Source organism: Suncus etruscus, chromosome 7, assembly GCF_024139225.1.
Source record: "Suncus etruscus isolate mSunEtr1 chromosome 7, mSunEtr1.pri.cur, whole genome shotgun sequence".
In the NCBI taxonomy this organism is placed as follows: domain Eukaryota; kingdom Metazoa; phylum Chordata; class Mammalia; order Eulipotyphla; family Soricidae; genus Suncus; species Suncus etruscus.
In genome coordinates, this window is record NC_064854.1 from 50865298 (window position 1) to 50886884 (window position 21587).

At 42.9% G+C, this 21587-nt stretch overlaps 1 protein-coding gene and 1 non-coding gene across 2 annotated transcripts in view; one reads left to right on the top strand and one right to left on the bottom strand.

Moving 5' to 3' along the window:
* The window catches only part of URB2 (URB2 ribosome biogenesis homolog), a 57769-nt gene extending 36737 nt beyond the window's left edge, over positions 1–21032 (bottom strand). Inside the window, 3 exon segments of the mRNA XM_049776396.1 lie at positions 12133–12309; positions 17351–17489; positions 20967–21032. Coding sequence (XP_049632353.1) covers positions 12133–12309; positions 17351–17476 — 303 coding nt within the window. The 5' untranslated portion in view covers positions 17477–17489; positions 20967–21032.
* LOC126014950 (small nucleolar RNA U3) lies at positions 11359–11568 on the top strand. Its single transcript, XR_007497876.1, has one exon. It is a non-coding gene; the product is annotated as a small nucleolar RNA U3 (small nucleolar RNA).
* Positions 21033–21587: the final 555 nt, after the last annotated feature.

Here is a 21587-nt window from a genome sequence, read left to right on the forward strand (position 1 = left end):
TAAATCATTAAGATGTGGTACATATACACAATGGAATACTATATAGCAATAAAAATGATACAATCATGCAATTTGTAGCAACATAGATGGAATTAGAAGATATTATGTTAAATAAAGTTAGCCAGAAGAAGGATGAATATATAACTGACATCATTTATATGTGGTATTTAGAATAACTGCATGAAGAAACACAATGGTAGTTGTCTTGAGCACCACTGGCTCCAGGGTAATGTGAGAAGGAAAGAAACTGAGAGAAAGTGGAAAAACACAAAAGCTTATATTCTCTTTAATACTTCAAAGAGGACCTGCAGCAACAGATACAGCTGTTCAGATTGAGCAGGTGTTCAATTATCTATTCTTTTTAGAAGTCTATAATCATGTAATGCTTTTATTCACCGAAAGAGGTACAGAATGGAAGCCATGAACTCTCACAATAGAATTCACTATAAGAATGTTTTAGTGTAAATTTTAATTTGCCTATAATAAATTTTTCATCTTTTTGTTCACAGTGGTTCTTAGAGATATATGTTGGTCGCTCCAGATTCACATTATAGTGCTATAATATGACACTCCAAATACAGTGCACATTATGATAATGTCTTGACAAACATTTTACTATATTTATTTTCCAAATGATTATGTCTGCTAGTATGATCTAATGCTGTGTCCACAGATATCACTGGAATATTCAACTGTATACAATAGGCTCTTGCTACAGTTCTCATTCATTATGTTTTTGCAATTTCTTTTCTATTTTTTTAAATTTTTTTATTTTTAATTATGAGAACAAAGATGCAAAGAAAGAGGACAAGGTAAAGTTACAGTGGAAGGACAATCACCCATAACATAATTCTCAGAAGAAGTCCCCTTGCTGATATCTTAACTTTGAACTTTCAGCCAAAGAACATTAAGATAAATAAAACAGAATCCATGTACAGTTACTTTGTTCCTCAAGTCCCCAGATTGTAACACATTATAATATTTCTTAACAGCACACAAGGCAATCTAAAGCCATAAAACTTACGTAACTCCTTAAACATTAGAGGCATAGTATTTTTTACATTTCCATGTACATGCATATTAGCATAAGTTAACCTCAAATTTTAAGTGGGTTTTTTTTAAGGATTAGAGTCAAAGGAGCACAGTAAAAATGGTGTTAGAGTGGCAACTGTTGTTTGCGTGGGCCCACCAAAATATGAGAGGCATGGAAAGCAATAACCTTGGCCTAAATACAAAGAGACCCTACCCCTGAAGTTTCCTGGCATAAGACCAACTCTAGGCTCCAGGCAAGCTAGATTGTCTAATCCAAGACATTGTCTGTAGTGCCAACACAATTCTATTTTTCACACAGTCTCTGTTGTTGGTATCATGTTTCTGTATTAAAGATCCTGGAATCTGCATGTCCTACATTGAAGTCAGGATGTAGAGCGCCCTCTCGTTTCACCTCACCATTAAAGGGCAATGCAGGAAACCCTGTCCTGTAAACAGGTGGTTGTTGTTAATTCAAGCTGGTTACTATTATATCATAATTTAGCCTGTGTTGTCAGTATACATTCAGGAAAGAACCTAAATGTTAAATACCTGTTTGACAATAATTCATATTGTAAACTCCTTTTACAGTGCTCATTACCATATTAGTATTCTAGACTTGAAAATTATAATTTTTTTTGAAAATTATGATTGTTTTAAGAATGTTCTATGCACACTCCCCAGGAAGACCTTTTTTTTTTTTCAGCAACGTTTACCCTCACCAGTGGTAATTTCTAGGAATTAGAAAACCTTCCTAACTGATCTGCCAGCTTAATATTTTTTTAATGCTCTGACCCATTCCACCTGAGTCAGTTTTTCAATTGCAATCTAAGGATCACTTATATGAGCGGGCCCTAATGCTGCCCTGGCACCAACTCGCTACACGATGGGCTCATATGACATCCTGATGATTTGAAAACAGCAACTTGCTTTCAGGGTGATTTTCCCTATCTTGCCACCCAACAGTGAGATTAAACTAGAAGATACTTTATGACACCCTGACTTTGACATAGGATTTGTGCGATCTCTAATTACTGAAGCCTGACTGTGACAACCATGAGTAAAGGGAATGTTTACTGAGACCACAGAGAAAGACTTTGGGGTCAGACAATTTAGATGCCCAGATCCTGTAGTTGGTCTTAAAGCAAGATGCTTCATGGGTAGGGAAATCCTGTTTTTTAGGCCTCAACTTTTGCTGTGACTATGAAAATAACTACCAGTCATTTTTATCTTTTAGATAGGGGCTCCCTCCTTTTTCAGTGAAACTTGGGACAAGAATTACTTTGTTTTACCTCATATTTCTGCAGTTTTATAAAATGAATAAGGGCGAATAAAAAGAAAGGGTGGGGGCCAAGTGACAAGTGGTCTCAGGTGCATTGGCGGAGATAAAAAAAGGACATAACTAAATATCCAATCCAAAGTCAACAACAATAAAATAAAGAGACCCAAATTCTACCCATCTAAACTTAAAATGGGCCTATTATACTGGCAGGCCAGGGGCAATGAGTGGTGGTATAGGATACACTCTGGGAACACTGGTGGAAGGAAGTCAACACTGGCAATGGTATTGGCCCTGATTCATTATATGTCTAAATTCCAACTATGAAGGACTTTGTAAGTCACAATTGTTTCAAAAAAATGGTTTTTTAAAAAAGAAAACAATCACACCAGATTTCTCAAATGAAGCAATATTGGCAAGAAAAGAGTGGAATGTCATTCGCGATAATCAAGGAAATGGAAAAACATTCCATGCTCATAATCAGAAGAATCAATAAAATATTATCAAAATGACCATCCTATCTAAACTATTATATATTTTCGAAGCAATCCCCATTCAAATTCAGAAAACATTCTTCAAGGACTTATAACAACCAATTATAAAGGTGTTTGTTTTGGAACCTTAAAAGATATAGGATAGGGGCCAGAGAGATAGCATGGAGGTAAGGCATTTGCCTTGCATGCAGAAGGATCGTGGTTCGAATATGGTCCATATGGTCCCCCGAGAATGCCAGGAGCAATTTCTGAGCATAGAGCCAGGAGTAACCCCTGAGCACTGCCAGGTTTCCCCCCTGCTTCCCCCCCCACAAAATGACCTAGGATAGTAAAAGATAATACTGAAAAAGAAACTGGGAGGCACCTGGGAGCCAGAAAGATAGCACAGCAGTAGGGCATTTGCCTTGCATGTGTCTGACCTGGGACAAACCCAGATTTGATTCCTGGCATCCCACATGGTCCCCCAAGCCTGCCAGGAGCACAGAGCCAGGAGTAACCCCTAAGCACCTCTGGGTGTGGCCCCAAAACAAAAACAAACAAAAAACAATAAAATTAAAAAACTGGGAGACATCTCATTACCTATCTTGAAGTTGTTGTGCAAAGCCATAGTGATCAAAGCATCATGATACTGAAACAAAGAGAGACTTTCAGACCAATGGGTCTGAATCCAATGATAAACCCTCAAATATATGGTCTATTTTTTTATTTTGAACCACACTCAACAATAATCAGGCATTACTCATGGTTCTGCACTCAGAATCACTCCTGGCAGGCACAGAGGACCATATGGGATGCCGGAGATTGAATCTGGATGAGCCATTTATAAAGCAAATACCCTACTGATGTGCTATCACTCTGACCCCTGGTCAATCAAGTTTTTACAAAGGAGCCAAGAAATGAAATAAAGAAAGCCTCTTCAACAAATAGCATTGGACAATTGGATAGACACATGTAAGAAATGAAAGCTGATGGGGTGGAGCAATAACACAGGGGGGCATGCTTAATCACCTAGAACATATGAAGAAGAACAAAGAAAGAAAGATATTAACAAAGCAGGAAGGATGATGAGAGAGGGAAGCAATAGGAGAACAGGGGTTGAATCTTACATACAGGTGATATGGAAGAGTGACATAGCTATAAATCGAAAGTACAGACTCATCAACACTGAAAACATGAGATCTAGTTGCAACCACCAAACTTCATAATGTGTCTGTCAAGATGTCAGGGGATAAGAGGGATGGACAATGATGGAGTATGGGGATACTGGTGATAGAAGTTGACACTGGTGGTGGGAGTTGTATTGAAAAATTATATGTCTAGTCACATTCCATAGCTATTGTCATGTCTGCTCATCAGCCAACTCTGAACTCTTTTTTTCTCAAAGAGATATAAACTAAGCCAGGAAAAATCATGAGTACAGGGACCAGAGTGATAGCACAGTGGTAGAGCGTTTGCCTTGCATGCAGCTGATCTATGACAGACCTTGATTCAATCCCCAGCCATCCCATATGGTCCCCCGAGCCAGGAGCGATTTCTGAACACATAGCCAGGAGTAACCCCGAGTGCCACAGGGTATAGCCCAAAAAGCAAAAAAAAAAAAAAAAAAAAAAAAAAAAAAAAATCATGTGTACATAGGCCTAGCAATTGAAAACAGAGGCACTCTTGGCAGCAGAGGCAGACCAAGTCCTTACCCTGCCAAAGCCTCAGCAGCTGCACTCACAACCTATAATCACTGCCAAGTCACAGGTTCAACTTCACTGCTTTACAAATTTCTGCAGAGATACCTAAATGACCAAAATTTCAGGTATGCCCATATTTGGCATACCAGAGACTTTTTGGAATTAAAAAAAAAAAAAAAAAAAACCCACCCACATCTTTCCACTCTGCTAGAAGCTAAGGCAGCCACAGACATGTCCCACAGGTGTCACCATGTCAGCCTTAGAAACTGGGATTCCTGGAGCAAGCATTTTTCCATACACTCATTAGAAATGCATCAAATTAGATGTCAAAGTAGCACAGAAGCCACCTAAAGATAACAAACTAAACCAGTAACACAAAGTATCAATTTAACAACAGTTTAGTAAATCTTCGGACAATGACAGTGACCTCATTGTAAGATATAACAATTTTCACAAATTTTCTTTTGCTGAAGTTGTTTTAATAATTCCATTACAACCTGGTTGTAAAAATGTAATTATTGGGGCCGGAGAAATAGCATGGAGGTAAAGGTAGAGGAAATGTTATACTGGTTGTGGAACTGGTATTGGAACATGAAATGCCAGAAAAAAATGTATATGAGCAACTACATAAATCACTGTGTTTAAATAAAATAATAAAACATACAAATATATATGGGGGCCTGAGCACTAGCACAGCACCAGGGCATTTGCCTTGCATGCAGCTGACCCAGGAGGAACCTGGGTTCGGTTCCCGGAATCCCATATCCCATCCCCCAAGCCTGCCAGGAGCAATTTCTGAGCGTAGAGCCAGGAATACCCCTGAGCACCACTGGGTGTGGCCCAACCCCCCCCCAAAAAAAAACAAACAAAAAAACCCCACAAATATATGTGTTGAATGCCTAAAATTCAATAATCACTAATTTTGTAAATCAGTTCTTTTTTTTTTTTTTTTTTTGGTTTTTTGGGCCACACCCGTTAGATGCTCAGGGGTTACTCCTGGCTACGCGCTCAGAAATTGCCCCTGGCTTGGGGGGGACCATATGGGACACCGGGGGATCGAACCGTGGTCCTTTCCTTGGCTAGCGCTTGCAAGGCAGACACCTTACCTCTAGCGCCATCTCGCCGGCCCCGTAAATCAGTTCTTTAAATAAAAATTTTAAAATAGTATACAGGGGCCAGAGAGACATAGCACAATGGATAGGGCATTTGTCCTGCACTCAGTCGACCTGGATTTGATCCCTGGCATCCCATATGGCCCCCTGAGGCTGCCCAGACTGATTTCTCTTTTTTTTTTTTTTTTTGGTTTTTGGGCCATACCCGTAAACCAGGGCTTACTCCTGGCTATGAGCTCAGAAATCGCTCCTGGCTTGGGGGGGGGGGGGGACCATATGGGATGCCTGGGGATCGAACCACAGTCCGTCCTATGCTAGCGCTTGCAAGGCGGACACCTTACCTCTAGCGCCACCTTCCCGGCCCCAGAGTTTTTTGGTTTTTTTTTTTTTTCCAGACTGATTTCTAAGCTCGAAGCTAGAAGTAACCCCTGAGCTATGCCAGGTGTGGCACATCAAACAAAACAAAACAAAACAAAAAAATAGTATAAAATTGTTAAATGAAGCCAGATGAAGGATATATACAAAATGATATCACTTATATGTGGTATTTAGAATAACTGCACAAAGAAGCATTTCTTCATGGGTTAAATGGAGTTGTTGAGAACACTCAGGCCCCAAAATATAGAGAGAAGGAAAGAAATTGAAGGAGGAGAAACACAAATATAAAAAAGGAGGGAAGTACAGGGGCCAAGAGGTCTCAGGTGTATTGTTGGTGTTAAGAAAGGACAGGGCTCGGAGAGATAGCACAGCAGCGTTTGCCTTGCAAGCAGCCGATCCAGGACCAAAGGTGGTTGGTTCGAATCCCGGTGTCCCATATGGTCCCCCATGCCTGCCAGGAGCTATTTCTGAGCAGACAGCCAGGAGAAACCCCTGAGCACCGCCAGGTGTGGCCCAAAAGCCAAAAGCCAAAAAAAAAAAAAAAATAAATAAATAAAAAAAGAAAAAGAAAGGACAGAACAGGGCCAGAGAGATAGCATGGAGGTAAGGCATTTGCCTTGCATCCAGAAGGATGGCGGTTCACCCCCTGGTATCCCATATGGTCTCCTGATCCTGCCAGGAGCGATTTCTGAACGTAGAGCAAGAAGTAACCCCTGAGCACTGCCGGTTGACCCCAAAACCAAAAAAAAAAAAAAAGAAGAAAGGACAGAATTGGGGCCAGAAAGATAGCATGGAGGTAAGGCGTTTTGCCTTTCATGCAGAAATAGACAGTGGTTCAAATCCCGGCATCCCATATGGTCCCCTGTGCCGGTCAGGGGCGATTCCTGAGCATAGAGTTAGGAGTAACCCCTGAGCACTGCCGAGTGACCCAAAAACCAAAGAGAAAAAAAAAAAAGTACAGAACTCCCCAAAAACATCAAGGACTTAGGAATCAGCTTAACAAAAAAGTGATAGACTTATACCATGAAAGCTTCAAAATATCTTAAGAAAGGCACTGAAGATCTCAGAAAATAAATAAATAGTCCATGCTTGTGGATTGTAAGAATCAATATTGTCAAAATGACCATCCTACCTACACTATATGGATTTAATGTAATCCCTATCCAAATTTAAACAACATTCTTTAAAGACTTAGAACTATCAATAATAAAGTGTCAATGGAATCATAAAATATGCCAAAAAGCCAGAATCACACTACACATATAAATTAAAGCTGGATCTGTATCTCAAACTGAATACAAATACCAACTCAAAGTGAATCAAAAACCTTGAGATCAAACCAGAATCTATAAGTACATTGAGGAAAATATGGGGCCGGGAAGGTGGCACTAGAGCTAAGGTGTCTGCCTTGTAAGCACTAGCATAGGACGGACCTCGGTTCGATCTCCCGGCATCCCATATGGTCCCCCCAAGCCAGGAGCGATTTCTGAGCTCATAGCCAGGAGTAACCCCTGAGCGTCAAACGGGTGTGGCCCAAAAACCAAAAAAAAAAAAAAAAAAAAAAAGAAAATATAAGAGGAAGCTCCAAGACCTGGAACCTCAAAGGAGTTTTCAATACTGTATCACTGGCAAAGGCAATAGAATCAAAACTAAACAAATGGAACTACATCAAATTAAAATTTCTGCATGGCAAAAGAAACAGAGGCTAAAACTGAAAGACAGCTGAGTGGGAGAAACTATTTTCATTCAAAACATTAGATAAAAGGGTCCAGGGTGACAGCAAAGTGGTAGGGCGTTTGCCTTGCACTTGACTGACCCAGGATGAACTGTAGTTCAATCCCAGCATCCCATATGGTCCCCCAAGCCAGGAGCAATTTCTGAGCGCAGAGCCAGGAGTAGCCCTTGAGCGTCACCGGGTGTAACCCCAAAACCAAAATAAATAAATAAAACCATTAGATAAAGGGTTGATATACAAGCTATATAAAGTACTCAAAAAAAAAAATCAGGGGCCAGAGAGAGCATGGAGGTAGGGCATTTGCTTTGCATGCAGAAGGACGGTGGTTCGAATCCCAGCATCCCATATGGTCCCCCGTGCCTGCCAGGGGCATTTCTGAGTGCAGAGCCAGGAGTAACCCCTGAGCGCTGCCGGGCATAAAAATTTTATTTAAATAAAAAAACCAATTAATGAGGTCTGGAATGATAGCACAGCCAGTAGGGAGTTTTCCTTGTGCATGGCTGACCCAAGTTCAGTTTCCAGCATCCCATATTGTCCCCTAAACCTATTAGAAGTGATTTCTGAGTGTAGAGCCAGGAGTAATCCCTGAGCACTGCGGTGTGCCCCCCCCAAAAAGCCAAGGGGCCAAAGCAATAGTACAGCAGGAGCAGGTAGGACATTTGCCTTGCAAGTGGCCAACATGAGTTTGATTCCCAGCATTCCATATTATTCCCCAAGCCTGCCAGGAATGATTCTTTTTTTTTTTTTTTTTGGTTTTTGGGCTACACCCAGCGGTGCTCAGGGGTTACTCCTGGCTGTCTGCTCAGAAATAGCTCCTGGCAGGCACGGGGGACCATATGGGACACCGGGATTCGAACCAACCACCTTTGGTCCTGGATCGGCTGCTTGCAAGGCAAACGCCACTGTGCTATCTCTCCGGGCCCAGGAGTGATTCTTTTGCTCAGAGTAACCCCTAAGCATTACTAGGTGTGTTCCCAAAACAAAAAAAAACAATCTCTCTCTCCACAAAAAATCAGCCACAAATTTTCTGAAAACATCATCAAAGGGACAGGAGCAGTACAGTTGATAGGGTAGGGCATTTGTCCTGCATGCAGCTGACCCAAATTCTTTTTTTTTTTTTTTAAGCTGACCCAAATTCTATCTGTAGAATCCTATATTATACACTGAGCATGCTAGGAGTAATTCCCGAGTGTAGAGCCAAAAGTAACTGACGATCACTGCCACAACCAGAACAAGCAAACTTACAAACCATGCAAAAATGGAGAGGGGACAATCAAGAGACTTCTCTGAAGATCAACAGATGGCTATCAGGCACATGAAAATAATGTTCAGTATTACAGGAAAATCCAAATCAACAATAACATATCATCTTATACCAGTGAGAATACCACTGGTATCAAAATACTGGGAATAATCTGTATTGAGAGATGTGGTGATAAAGGAACTCTCATCTACTGCTGATGGGTATATTGTATGATTCAACTCCCATAAAAAAAAGTATAAAGAGGGGCCGGAGAGATAGCATGGAGGTAAGGCATTTGCCTTTCATGCAGAAGGTCATCGGTTCGAATCCCAGCGTCCCATATGGTCCCCTGTGCCTGCCAGGAGCAATTTCTGAGTATGGAGCCAGGAGTAACCCCTGAGCACTGCCGGGTATGACCCAAAAACCACCAAAAAAAAAAAAAAGTATAAAGAGATTTTAGTAAACTTAGACAGCAATTCCACTTCAGGGTACATACCCCAAGGACAGAAAAATATTCATTCAAAAGAATATATGCACATCATTATTCATTGCAGCACTTAGTGCAATAGGTAAGATTTGGAATCAACCTAGATGTACAATGACAGAGGAGTGAATCATGAAGATGTCGTGAGTATGTGTATATATACAAAACAGAATAAAAGGGATGATGAAATCATGCAATTCACTACAACATGTATAGAACTAGAAGATCTCATATTATGAAAGTCAGAAAAAGTTTATCACTTATTTGTGGTACTTAGCATAACTGGATGAGGAAATGTACTGGTTTAAAGGCGTGGGGTGCCTAAATCACCCTTGCCCCAGAGTATAGACTAAAAAGAATCCAAGTGGAAATAGGTAGACAAGACAGATGAGAGGCAATGGGGGGGGGGGGCAGGTATCAATGGAATTCAGGTACCTTAGTAATATTAAGGAATGATACATCTGAATACCCAGAACAGAGTCAACAGCACTGAAATCATGAGATTCAAACTTGAACAACTAAACTTACAAAGATGCCTGTCAAGATGGTAGGCTGAGGCTGGTGAGCTAAGGAAAGAAACCTGGCAACATTAGCAATGGAAATTGACAATGATGGTGGAATCCATGATGGAACATCAAAAGCCTAAAATTCACCTATAAATAATTTTGTAAATAACAATGACCTAATTAAATGGGGGAAAAACAAGAACTTAAAGGTGAGGTACCCAAGAAAAAATAAAGAGACTTTCATAGGCCAAAGTAGTACATTAAAAACATACTTTGCAACCTGACAAATTTAGGATACAATACCAGTTCTGAATTTCACGTCACTAAACTTCTTTAAGCCTGGCACAAACTAAGTACTCATTTTAGTGTTTATTATCAATCGTTATAACACTCAGTGAGGTTTTAATTTTATATATACCTTACAAGAAACACTCAATGAAGTTTTGACAATTATATTCATAATTCTGATATATCAAAATCTCTTTCAGACAAAATAAGCATTTTAGGGGCTGGAGCGGTGGCCCAACTGGTAAGATGTCTGCCTTGAAAAAAAAAAAAAAAAGATGGGGCCAGCAAGGTGGCACTAGAGGTAAGGTGTCTGCCTTGTAAGCGCTAGCCAAGGAAGGACTACGGTTTGATCCCCCGGTGTCCCATATGGTCCCCCCAAGCCAGGGGCAATTTCTAAGTGCTTAGCCAGGAGTAACCCCTGAGCATCAAACAGGTGTGGCCGAAAAACCAAAAAAAAAAAGATGTCTGCCTTGCTCATGCTAGCCTAGAATGGACCTCAGTTTGATTCCCCAGTGTCCTATATGGTCCCTCAAGCCAGGAGCAATTTCTGAGCACATAGCAGGAGTAACCCCTGAGAGTCACCGAATGTGGCCCCCCAAAACAAACAAAAGCATTTTAATTTTTAAGTAAGCATTTTATTATTTAATTTTAATTAAATAAATATTTAAGCAAATATCCCATATTTAGATATTGGCCTTTTGATCTCCCTTCAAGTCAACAGATAGGTCTGAAGAAAGTAGGGTGGGAAGATCACAAAGTAAAATTTTCAAGCTAACTTTTCCAATCAGGGGTCAAAAAGAACATACTGGGGGGCCGGGCGGTGGCGCTAAAGGTAAGGTGCCTGCCTTGCCTGCGCTAACCTTGGACGGACCGCGGTTCGATCCCCCGGTGTCCCATATGGTCCCCCAAGCCAGGAGCAACTTCTGAGCACATAGCCAGGAGTAACCCCTGAGCGTTACTGGGTGTGGCCCAAAAACCAAAAACCAAAACAAAACAAAACAAAACATACTGAAGATAGGTGGCATCCTTGCAATGTGGATGATCCTCGTTATATCACTGGCCCTCTCCTTAAGCTCCCCAAGCACCACCTTTGCACCAAAGAACCAAATAGCAATTAATTCTCCGGTCACCAAGACTATACTTTCAGGGATCATTTCTATAGTATGTGACTAGAGAAGTCTCTGATCGTGTAGCACCCGAAGCCACGAGGAGGAGCCAGAGCATCCTCTTCTGAGCGTGAAGCCGGCTCTAGGTGTCACTTCTGCGACTGTCTTTGGCCAGTGATGATCGTTCTTCCCTTCCTTTGGAAGGGTTAGAGGGAGAGGATGCAGTCTGAGTGGTAAAAAAAAAAAATTTCTCAGGTCCTTACAAAGAACCACAGCTCAGTTGACCAAGAATTGCTATTATGAGAACCACTTGGGAGGCTCAACCAAATTTGCCGCATATAAAGCAAACGCCTTATCGCTGTACTATCACTTCGGCACTGTAAATCACTATAAATACTATTACTTTACCATTATTTAATCCTAAAAAATGCCTCCAGGGACTAGGGCAATACTAGTACAGTAGGTAGGATGCTTAGAACCCATTTGGTCCTCAAATCTGCCAGGAATGATCCCTAAGGACAGAGCCAGGAGTAAGCTGAGCCCCAATAGTGCAGGACCCTTATAAGTCCCCCCAAATAAACAACAATAAGCCTACAGCATTAGTAGGAACTCAACAGAAATATATGAAACACTGGGGTAAAAGAGATAATACAGTAGGTAAGATGCTTGCCATTCATGCAGAGCCAGGAATAAACTCTGAGTACTGCCAAGAATGGCCCCAAAAAACCAAAAAAATAAAAAATATAAAATAAAAGAAGTATTTAAAACATTCAGGACAATACAGAAAATCATTAGTTACCTTGACGAGAGAAAGTTGAAGGTCAACTGTTTTTCCATTCTTGAGAAGAGTCTGCAATTTTCTGCTATGCAGAATGTTATCTATATAGATCCAAAGTCTTTCAACAATGTCTTCCTTCAGTTCAAGTTTTTTCTTATAAAATGCAACCAATGTCTGTCTCGCCCAATCAAGTAATACCTACATTAAAAAAAAACTTGTAAAAAAGGCACTTTTAAAATCAATAAATCCACTAAGCATTTATAGGGTCATTCCAAGTATAATCAAATCCAACTGCAAGGAGAGAGGAAAGGATTATACTCCTGTCAAGCCTACCTTTGGTAACTCTAAAAACTATGGTTGGACTGGAGTGATAGCACAGGGGTAAGGGCATTTGCCTTGCAAATCACTGACAGGGACAGACCCGGGTTCAATTCTAGCCATCCCATATGGTCTCCAAGCATGCCAGGAGTGATTTTTGAGCACAGAACCAGAAGTAACCCCTAAGCACAATTGGGTGTGGCCCAAAAACAAAACAAAAAGCCTACTGTTAAAAATAAAAATCAGGGCCCAGAGAGATAGCACAGTGGTGTTTGCCTTACAAGCAGCCGATCCAGGACCTAAGGTGGTTGGTTCAAATCCCGGTGTCCCATAAGGTCCCCCGTGCCTGCCAGGAGCTATTTCTGAGCAGATAGCCAGGAGTAACCCCGGAGAACTGCTGGGTGTGGCTCAAAAACCAAAAAAATAAAAAAAAAATCAATAAAAAGAAACTAATTTTCTCTTTATCTGTGCTAATGAAAAGTTCCAAGCAAAACTCTTATGTTTCTACTAAATTTTCTAAAATTTTACTGTAAAAATTTATGTCACAAGCACAACAATCGAATGGTCACAAATTGATTCATATGCAAAAGCAAAATACAGAGTCAAAATTCAAGGTTCAATCCTGACTTTCCATGCAACTTGTAAATCAACCCCTGAATGTAATAACCTTCCCTAGATAGCAGTGCTCTGTGAAATAGTGCATAAGAACTTTATGAAAACAGACAGAATTGGGGGCCGGAGTGATAGCACAGCAGTAGGGCATTTGCCTTGCATGTGACTGACCCAGAACAGACCTGGGTTCAATCCCCGGCATCCCATATGGTCTGGTCCCTCGAGCCGGGAGCAATTTCTGAGCACAATGACAGGAGTAACCCCTAAACATCACCAGGTATGGCCCCCCAAAACAACAACAAAAAGAAAATAGAATAATTTCCTTACTCATAAACATAAAAAATGTTGATAAAGGCAGAGTTCATAAAAGAGAACTCAATAATACATGAACAGCAACAGATGTGAAATAAATACCTGAGGATAGAGATTTAGAAGAAAGATATAGACTTGATCCAACTGCCTGTCCCTTATGATCAGACACACACCCTGTGAGAGCATTTGCCAAGGATTGTTAAACTGCCAAGTCAATGCTCAAGTACAACAGGTTTAGAAACTATTAAATATGTTAGTGTTCTCCATCCTATATCTCGCCTTCAGTAAACAGACATAAGCCATCTTGAACACATCTTGTGCTGCATCTTTAATACTAGCATTTAAGTGTAAACTAATCCAATTTTATTAGTAGTATATCCTGGTATTTCTTTTTTTTTTTTGGTTTTTGGGCCACACCCGGCGGTGCTCAGGGGTTACTCCTGGCTGTCTGCTCAGAAATAGCTCCTGGCAGGCACGGGGGACCATATGGGACACCGGGATTCGAACCAACCACCTTTGGTCCTGGATCGGCTGCTTGCAAGGCAAACGCCGCTGTGCTATCTCTCCGGGCCCATGGTATTTCTTTTTTGGGAAGGGTTTGGTTTGGGAGTCATACCTGGCAGTGCTCAGGGGTTACTCCTGGCTCTGTGCTCAGAAATTGCTCCTGGCAGGCTAGGGGGATCATATGAGATGACAGGAATTGATGCAGAGAATTAGGGGTCCCCAGGCTTCCCACCCTTCCCTACTCTAGGGAGGAGGAGCAAAGGGAGGGGCTGGGCAGATAGCTGGCTTCCGGTGCCTTGATCCTGGATGCCAGCTCTTCCCAGGTATTGAGGTTAGGGGACACCCCATGCCGGATGGCATTCTCCCTAGCTTGGGGGTGCTGGGAGGCTTGGCAGGCCTTCAGCCATTCCCCTATTTCCCCCTGGACTCTAGGCCTGGCCTGAGTGCCACCTCAGGTGGCCTGCTGTGGGTTCCAGGTGGACTCTATTACGGGTCCCCAGGCTTCCTCTCCTTCCCTACTCTAGGGAGGAGGAGCAAAGGGAGAGGCCGGGCAGATAGCTGGCTTCCGGTGCCTTGATCTTGGAGGCCAGCTCTTCCCAGGTATTGGGGTTAAGGGACACCCCATACCGGATGGCATTCTCCCTAACTATCTCCCCTTTATTCCAGGTATTTCCTGGTTGCCAGCCTAGGTGGACTCTACCGTGGTCCTCAGTCTTTCCACATTTGTCTCCTTACACTAATGGGGGGATGCATGGAGTGGAGGGCAGGCCAATGCAGCACTGGTGTATGTCTTGACATTCACTGGTATTTTTTTTTTCTCATTGGTCTCCATTTTAAAAACCATGCGGGGGGGGCTAGAGTCCCCGTGCGTACCATATATATTCAAAATAAAAATGGGAGGATGAACTCTCAGTCTGGGAGGACACCACGTTGTGTGAGGGTACCATATATATTCAAAATAAAAATGAAAGGATGGACTCTCAGGCTGGGAAGAGGCCAGTACTCTTTTTCTACTTGTTCACTCTCAGCAGCTTCTTGGTCTCTTCCTTTCTTCACTGTGTAACTGTGTTTGCTACCATACTAGGTTTCTGATTAGTTCCCACATACGGTGACTATTGAGCCACTGTCTTAAGTTAGATTGTTTATTTTCCCCACTTTTTATCCCTTTGTTATTTGTTAAATAAGGAAGTTAGTAGAAGTGTCCCTCCATTTAAAGTTTATATAAGAACCAAGTCAATTCGATTGTTGGATTTGTTTTAATATCCCCATAGGCACCAATTTCGCCATGTGATACTGTACTTCCTTTGCATAGGCACATTAAAATGGGAAATTATATTCAAACACGTTCTTATCTTATACAGATAAGAACACACAAATCTTGTAATGCAGTAGGACCTTACACCCTGAACATTGTCTTAAAGACCTGGCTCATTGTTAAATAAGGAAGTTTGTAGAAGTGTCCCTCCATTTAACGTATATATAAGAACCAAGTCAATTAGATTATTGGACTTGTTCTAGCATCCCCATAGGCACCAATCTTGCTGGGAACTGTTCAATAAGAAATTTTGGTGAAAGAGTCCCCCAGTTTAATGCTTATGTTTGAATCAGGTTACGAGGATTATTGGACTTGTTCTTGCGGCCCCCTTATGTGCTGAATTCGCCAGGTGGCATTATTCCTTGTTTGCATGGGCATATTAAAATGGAAAATACTATACATACAAATAAGTTCTTATCTAAGAGACAGAAACACACTAATCTTGTGGTGCAATGAACCCTGAACATTGACATGATGACCTGGCACAGACACAGGCCTCAAGGATTTGGGCATTTCCCAGTCACCCCTGAACCAGGGAAGCCATCTATGAAATATTCAACGTTGTTTATGACATCACCTGGAAGCAATCCTCTACCGGGGAAGATCCTACTGCTGCTCTGACATCGATTTACTCAAAAGAGTCTTCCCTTAACACTGAGAAGATTTAAACAAAAACAACGACTTGCGTAGTGGACAGGGCTTTCTGCATTGCTCGTTAATTGTGAGATGAAATTAGACGCCGCTCTACACCATCCTAATTTCATTGTGGGATGTACAGATTCCAGGACCTTTAATGCAGAGGCGTGAGATCAACAACAGAGACCGTGAAAGATATAACTGAATGGGCACTGCAGACAATGACCAGGATTGGACAAACTAGTTTGCCTGGAGCCTAGAAATGGTCTTCTGTCAGGAAACTTCAGGGGTAGGGTCTCTTTGTACTTAGGCCAAAGTTTTTCCTTTCCATGACCCCCATACTTTGGTGGGCCCATGCAAACGGTAATTGCCACATTAACATTGTTTTTACAGTGCTCCTTTGACTCCAAACCTTAAAAAAAGTTGATGGTCACTATCACTAACAGGTATAAATAGCACAAACCTGAGAACAATAATCCATGTTAATTTATAAAATTTGTGTCCTTGTGGTGTCTTATAAATAATGCACTGTAAGCAGTACTGAATAGTTGCATCATGCTGATATATTTAATTTTGTGTGTATCCTGTAATTATGTTATGTTTTCAGAGAACTTACTGTAAAGAACAAGATATACCTTTGATGTACTATACTAAGCATTGAATGTGTTTGAGTTTAGAATAGTAATACTTCCTTATTTAAAAAAAAAAAAGGAATTGATGCTGGGAATCCGTTCTGGGAATCTGAACCCGTGTCCATCCCAGGTATGCTGCATGAAAGGCAAATGCCCTACTGCTGTACTATCGCTCTGGCCCCATCGTGGTATTTCTACCAATGATTTTTTTCAGTCACTCAAGTTTGAGAAATATTTGAGGGCCCTCTTTCTTGGTTCTGTTTCTATTTCCATATAACAATACAAATATTAAATCTCCTCTACTTGGGCCGGAGAGATAGCACAGCGGTGTTTGCCTTGCAAGCAGCTGATTCAGGACCTAAGGTGGTTGGTTCGAATCCCGGTGTCCCATATGGTCCCCCATGTCTGCCAGGAGCTATTTCTGAGCAGACAGCCAGGAGTAACCCCTGAGCACTGCCGGGTGTGGCCCAAAAACCAAAAAAAAAAAAAGAAAAAAAAATCTCCTCTACTTCCCAATTTTCAATGATCAAATTCCAAAGATATTTAACTTATGGAGCATAATTTCATTATTTATAAATAAAAAGAGTTACCAGCAAACTAACCTATTTCCAATTGAGATGAACATGAAAGTGATATTTCCAAAAATAAAATGCTGAGGTTTAAAACAAAACAAATGTAATGTAACTAAATGTTACTATAAAATTTATACAAGTGATATCTGTAAGTTTCACATTAACCTTACTTCTTCTGAGCATGATAGAGCTCAAGGGACTGGAATGCATGCTTTGCATATAGAAGGCCTCGATTCAATCCCCAAGCACAAGAAGTAAATCTCCATTCCCACCCAGTACAGAGTGGGGAGTAGCCCATGAACACCCCCCAGATGTGACCCCAAAACAAAACAACTTACTTGCTCTTTATTTGGAAGGAAACACTGGTGGGAAATCCAAGCAAAGTGAGCCAGTTTTAGTTTGTCATCCCATGAAGTTGACTTGCTTTTAAGTTTCAGGGAAATGCCAGAATAAACAGCAGCCATTGTTGTACTTTATCTACAATTTAAAACAATGAAAAAAGTCTATTGAGATCAAATTCAAATTGTAGCAGAAAATGAATATTATGTAGCTTAATATCTATATCATACCACAACAGAGTATTATATTCTCTTAAGGGGAGGGGAAGATAGTTGAAAGATCTAGGACACATGCTTTGCATGCCAGAGATCCAGGTTGAATCTTTAGTATTGCATGGACCTTAGAATCTAGCCTTAGCCCTTGAATACTAAGCCAGAAGTGATCCCTAAGCACTGCCTGGTGTGACCTGAAAAGAAGAAACTATATTCATATATACATAAATATATATACCTTTAAAATAATTTAAATAAATCATATGAACAAACTTGGACACAGATTCATAAATAAATGCTAACACATGACTTCTTGGAGAAAATTTAGACAAAAATCAGGCTGAAGGGGGATTACAAACATTTATGTGCAACTATTCCTGCTATCATGATACATCATATTCCCAGAAGTTAGAATGACAGAACTCACTTGGGCAAAACCTAAAGTGTTCAGATGAATAGAGAAATGAGATTCAGCTATAGATAATTTTTTTGTTTGTTTTGTTTTGTTTTTGAGTCACACCCAGCAGTGCTCAGGGGCTACTCCTGGCTCTGTGCTTAGAAATCGCTCCTGGCAGGCACAGGGGACCATAGGGGATGCCGGGATTCGAACCACCGACTTCTGACACCTTACCTTCATGCTATCTCTCCGGCCTCTCAGCTATACATAATTTTAACTGAAAAAGTTATATCTGCACAAACCTTTTGGCATTGTAGGATCAAAGAGATACTACAGCAGGTAAGGTTCTGGCCTTAAAACACAGTCAACGGAGGGAGAGAGCATCGGTAGGGCGTTTGCGTTGGACGGACCTAGGTTCGATCCCTGGAGTCCCATATGATCCCCCAAGCCAGGAGCGATTTCTGAGCACATAACCAGGAGTAGCCCCTGAACATCACAGGGTGTGCCCCCCCCAAAAAAAAGTGAAACACAGTCGACTAGGGCGCAATCCCTAGAGCCATACTTGATTCCCTGAGCACTGCCAGGTATTAACCACCCCAGAGTCCCCCCAAATATACTCTGTATTATGCATTAAAACCAGTTCCACTAAATAATTCAAAGAATAAACAATATTTACAAAAAGTATTATTACTCCAAGTAAACAAATAATATAATATTGGGCCCCGATGGTGCTGGAATGATAATACAACAGCTAGAATGTTTGTTTTGCATTCCCAAGTTTGATCTTGACCCCATTCATTCCATGTAGCCTGGTCCCTTGAGTACAGCCAGAAGTAATTCCAGAGTGCAGATCCAGGAGTAACAACCACAAAGCCAGCACCCTCCAAATAAATTACTTATAAATATCGGGGTCAGAGAAAAAACACAGCAGGTGGGACGGTTTGCTTCCATGTGACCAACAGGATTCAGCCCGGTCCTCCAACCCTGTCAAGTGTAAGCCCTAGGGGCCCGAGAGATAGCAAAGTGGGAGAGCGTTTGCCTTGCACGAGACCAACACAGGACAGACCCAGTTCGATTCTCGGCACCCCCCCAAAATAAGTGTAAACCCTGTATACAGCAGGTGTGTCCCCTCCAAGAGCAATACAATATAAACCAATATTAATAGAAATATTGTTATTGGGGCCAGCCAGATACTGCTTGCCTTACACGCAGCTGACCTATAATAATCCCTGTCACCACACGGGAGGCAAGGAGTACATTGTGAACACAGCTGAATGTAGCACAAAACAAACAAAAAGTTACTTCAACTGCAACAGTAACTTTCCATCGCAACTGCAACAATGTTGTTAACATTGTTTAATACTGGGACCAGAGAGAGAGCGTGGAGGTAAGGTGTTTGCCTTGCATGCACAAGGACGGTGGTTCGAATCCCAGCATCCCATATGGTCCCCTGAGCCTGCCTGGGGCGATTTCTGACCGTAGAGGCAGGAGGAACCCCTAGCACTGCCGGTGTGACCCAAAAATTAAACAAACAATAAAACATTGTTCAAAACTGCTGACTTTATATTTACATAATAAAATATTTACACAATAAAAACAACAATATAATAAAATCATGACCAAGAAAAGCAAACATACATTCTACCTGTAATTTATATAAAACTGTACTTAAGTTTCTTAAAAGGGGGAAGCAACTATAATGAAATCACTTCACTCTAGAAAAGTAAAACAAGGGGCTGGTGAGGTGGCACTAGAGGTAAGGTGTCTGCCTTGCAAGCGCTATAAAGGAAGGACCACGGTTCGATACCCCGGCGTCCCATATGGTCCCCCCAAGCCAGGGGCAATTTCTGAGCTCTTAGCCAGGAGTAACCCCTGAGCATCAAACGGGTGTGGCCCGGAAATCCAAAAAAAAAAAAAAAGAAAAAGAAAAAGAAAAAAAGAAAAGAAAAGTAAAACAAGCTCTGTTCTTCAAAAGCAATTCTTTCTACTTTAAAACCGAAATGACTTGAGACTGGAGAGATAGCACAGCGGGAGAGCATTTGCCTGGCACGCAGCTGGAAGGTGGCTCGAATCCCAGCATCCCGTATGGTCCCCCGTGACTGCCAGGAGTGATTTCTGAGCGTAGAGCCAGGAGTAACCCCTGAGCAAAGCAGGGTGTGACCCCAAAACAAAAACAAAACCTGAAATGACTGCTAGAATAAAAACAAAATGGGAATCCAAAAAATTCAAAATGAACATCGCGGTCTCATGCTTATAAACTGTCAAACCAGGGCCGGAGAGAGAGCATGGAGGTGGGGCGTTTGCCTTGCATGCAGAAGGACGGTGATTCTAATCCCATATGGTTCCCCGAGCCTGCCAGGAGCGATTCCTGAAGTCGAACCAAACTATTTTGCATTGCCAGCTGCAGAATTATTTGTATATTTCTAAGTTGTGGGACCCAAAATATCTCAAGGCCCTCGCCCTGCAGGTATTTGTTACTCTCCATGAGATGAGGTGCACACTGGATTCAGTCACTCTCAGTTACCAGCCGGCCAATTGGGTCCACGCTTCCTAATCTTGAGTCCGACTTGTACCCACCGACAGCTCCAAGTTACTCAATGTTTCCAGGAATCCGCTACAAAGATGCTCCGTGACACTGCCAGCAGCGTCCCGTTATCTCGGCCTCCCTTCCTAAAGGGGCTAGGGACGGAACCTAAATGCAGATCCCGAAGCTTGCGCGAAGCTCCACGCACAAGTCAAGGCCGCCTTCTCCGCCCTGGCGGAGCAGACAGCACCGGGCCGCGAGAAAAACCAGGAGGCAGCTCGGAGGAGCTCGAGTCGAGGCGACCGCGAGAGCAGACACAAGTCTCGCCAGCTCGGCTCAAGCGGGACGGGCCCTTGACCAGCTAGCGGGACGAGACGTTCGCAGAGGAAGCACAGTCCGGTTTGGGGCGGCTGTGAGCGGCGGAAGGCGACCGAGGGGTCGGGGACCATCTAGTGAAAACTGGTCTCGGGATAAACTCTCACCTCCGACCCCGCCCGGGGGAGCACGCACGGCGGGCTTCCAGTGCGGGATCAAGCCCGCGAGCGGAGGTCCCTCCAGCAGGCAGGCTTCCCCTGTCAGCCCCAACACGTGGACCCGACTTCCGGGTTCCTGCCTCGGGGACGCGCCTGCGCGCCGCAGGGTGGCGGGGCCGCGGCGCGCGCCAGGCGCGGCCAATCGAGCGCCGAAGCGCCTCCGCTATTGGTGGAGACCCAGTAGCGCGTCACAGGCCCCCTTGAGCGAGCGGCTGGCTCGGCCCGCTCGGTGTCTGTCAGTCAGCCAGCCAGCCGAGTCAGTGAGTCCCAGTCAGTCAGTCATGGAGCAGCCGCCCAGAGTCGCCGCCGTGGCGGGGGGTGGCGGGGCGCGGGCCGCGAGAGCGCGGCTGAGCGTGGGCGGAGGACCCGAGCGAGCCCCCGGCCCTCCCGGCACGACGGAGGCAGAAGAGCCGCCTGATCGTCGCTCGGAGGTGTGCTGCGGCCGGAGGCGCCGGGAGCCGCCTGGGATGTTTAGTGAGTGTGGGAGGGGGTGGGGGGGGGAGGTGGGAGCGCGCGCGGGCGGTGCGGGGCGGGGAGGGGGGCGGCCGGGAGCGCTGTCGGGACCTCCGG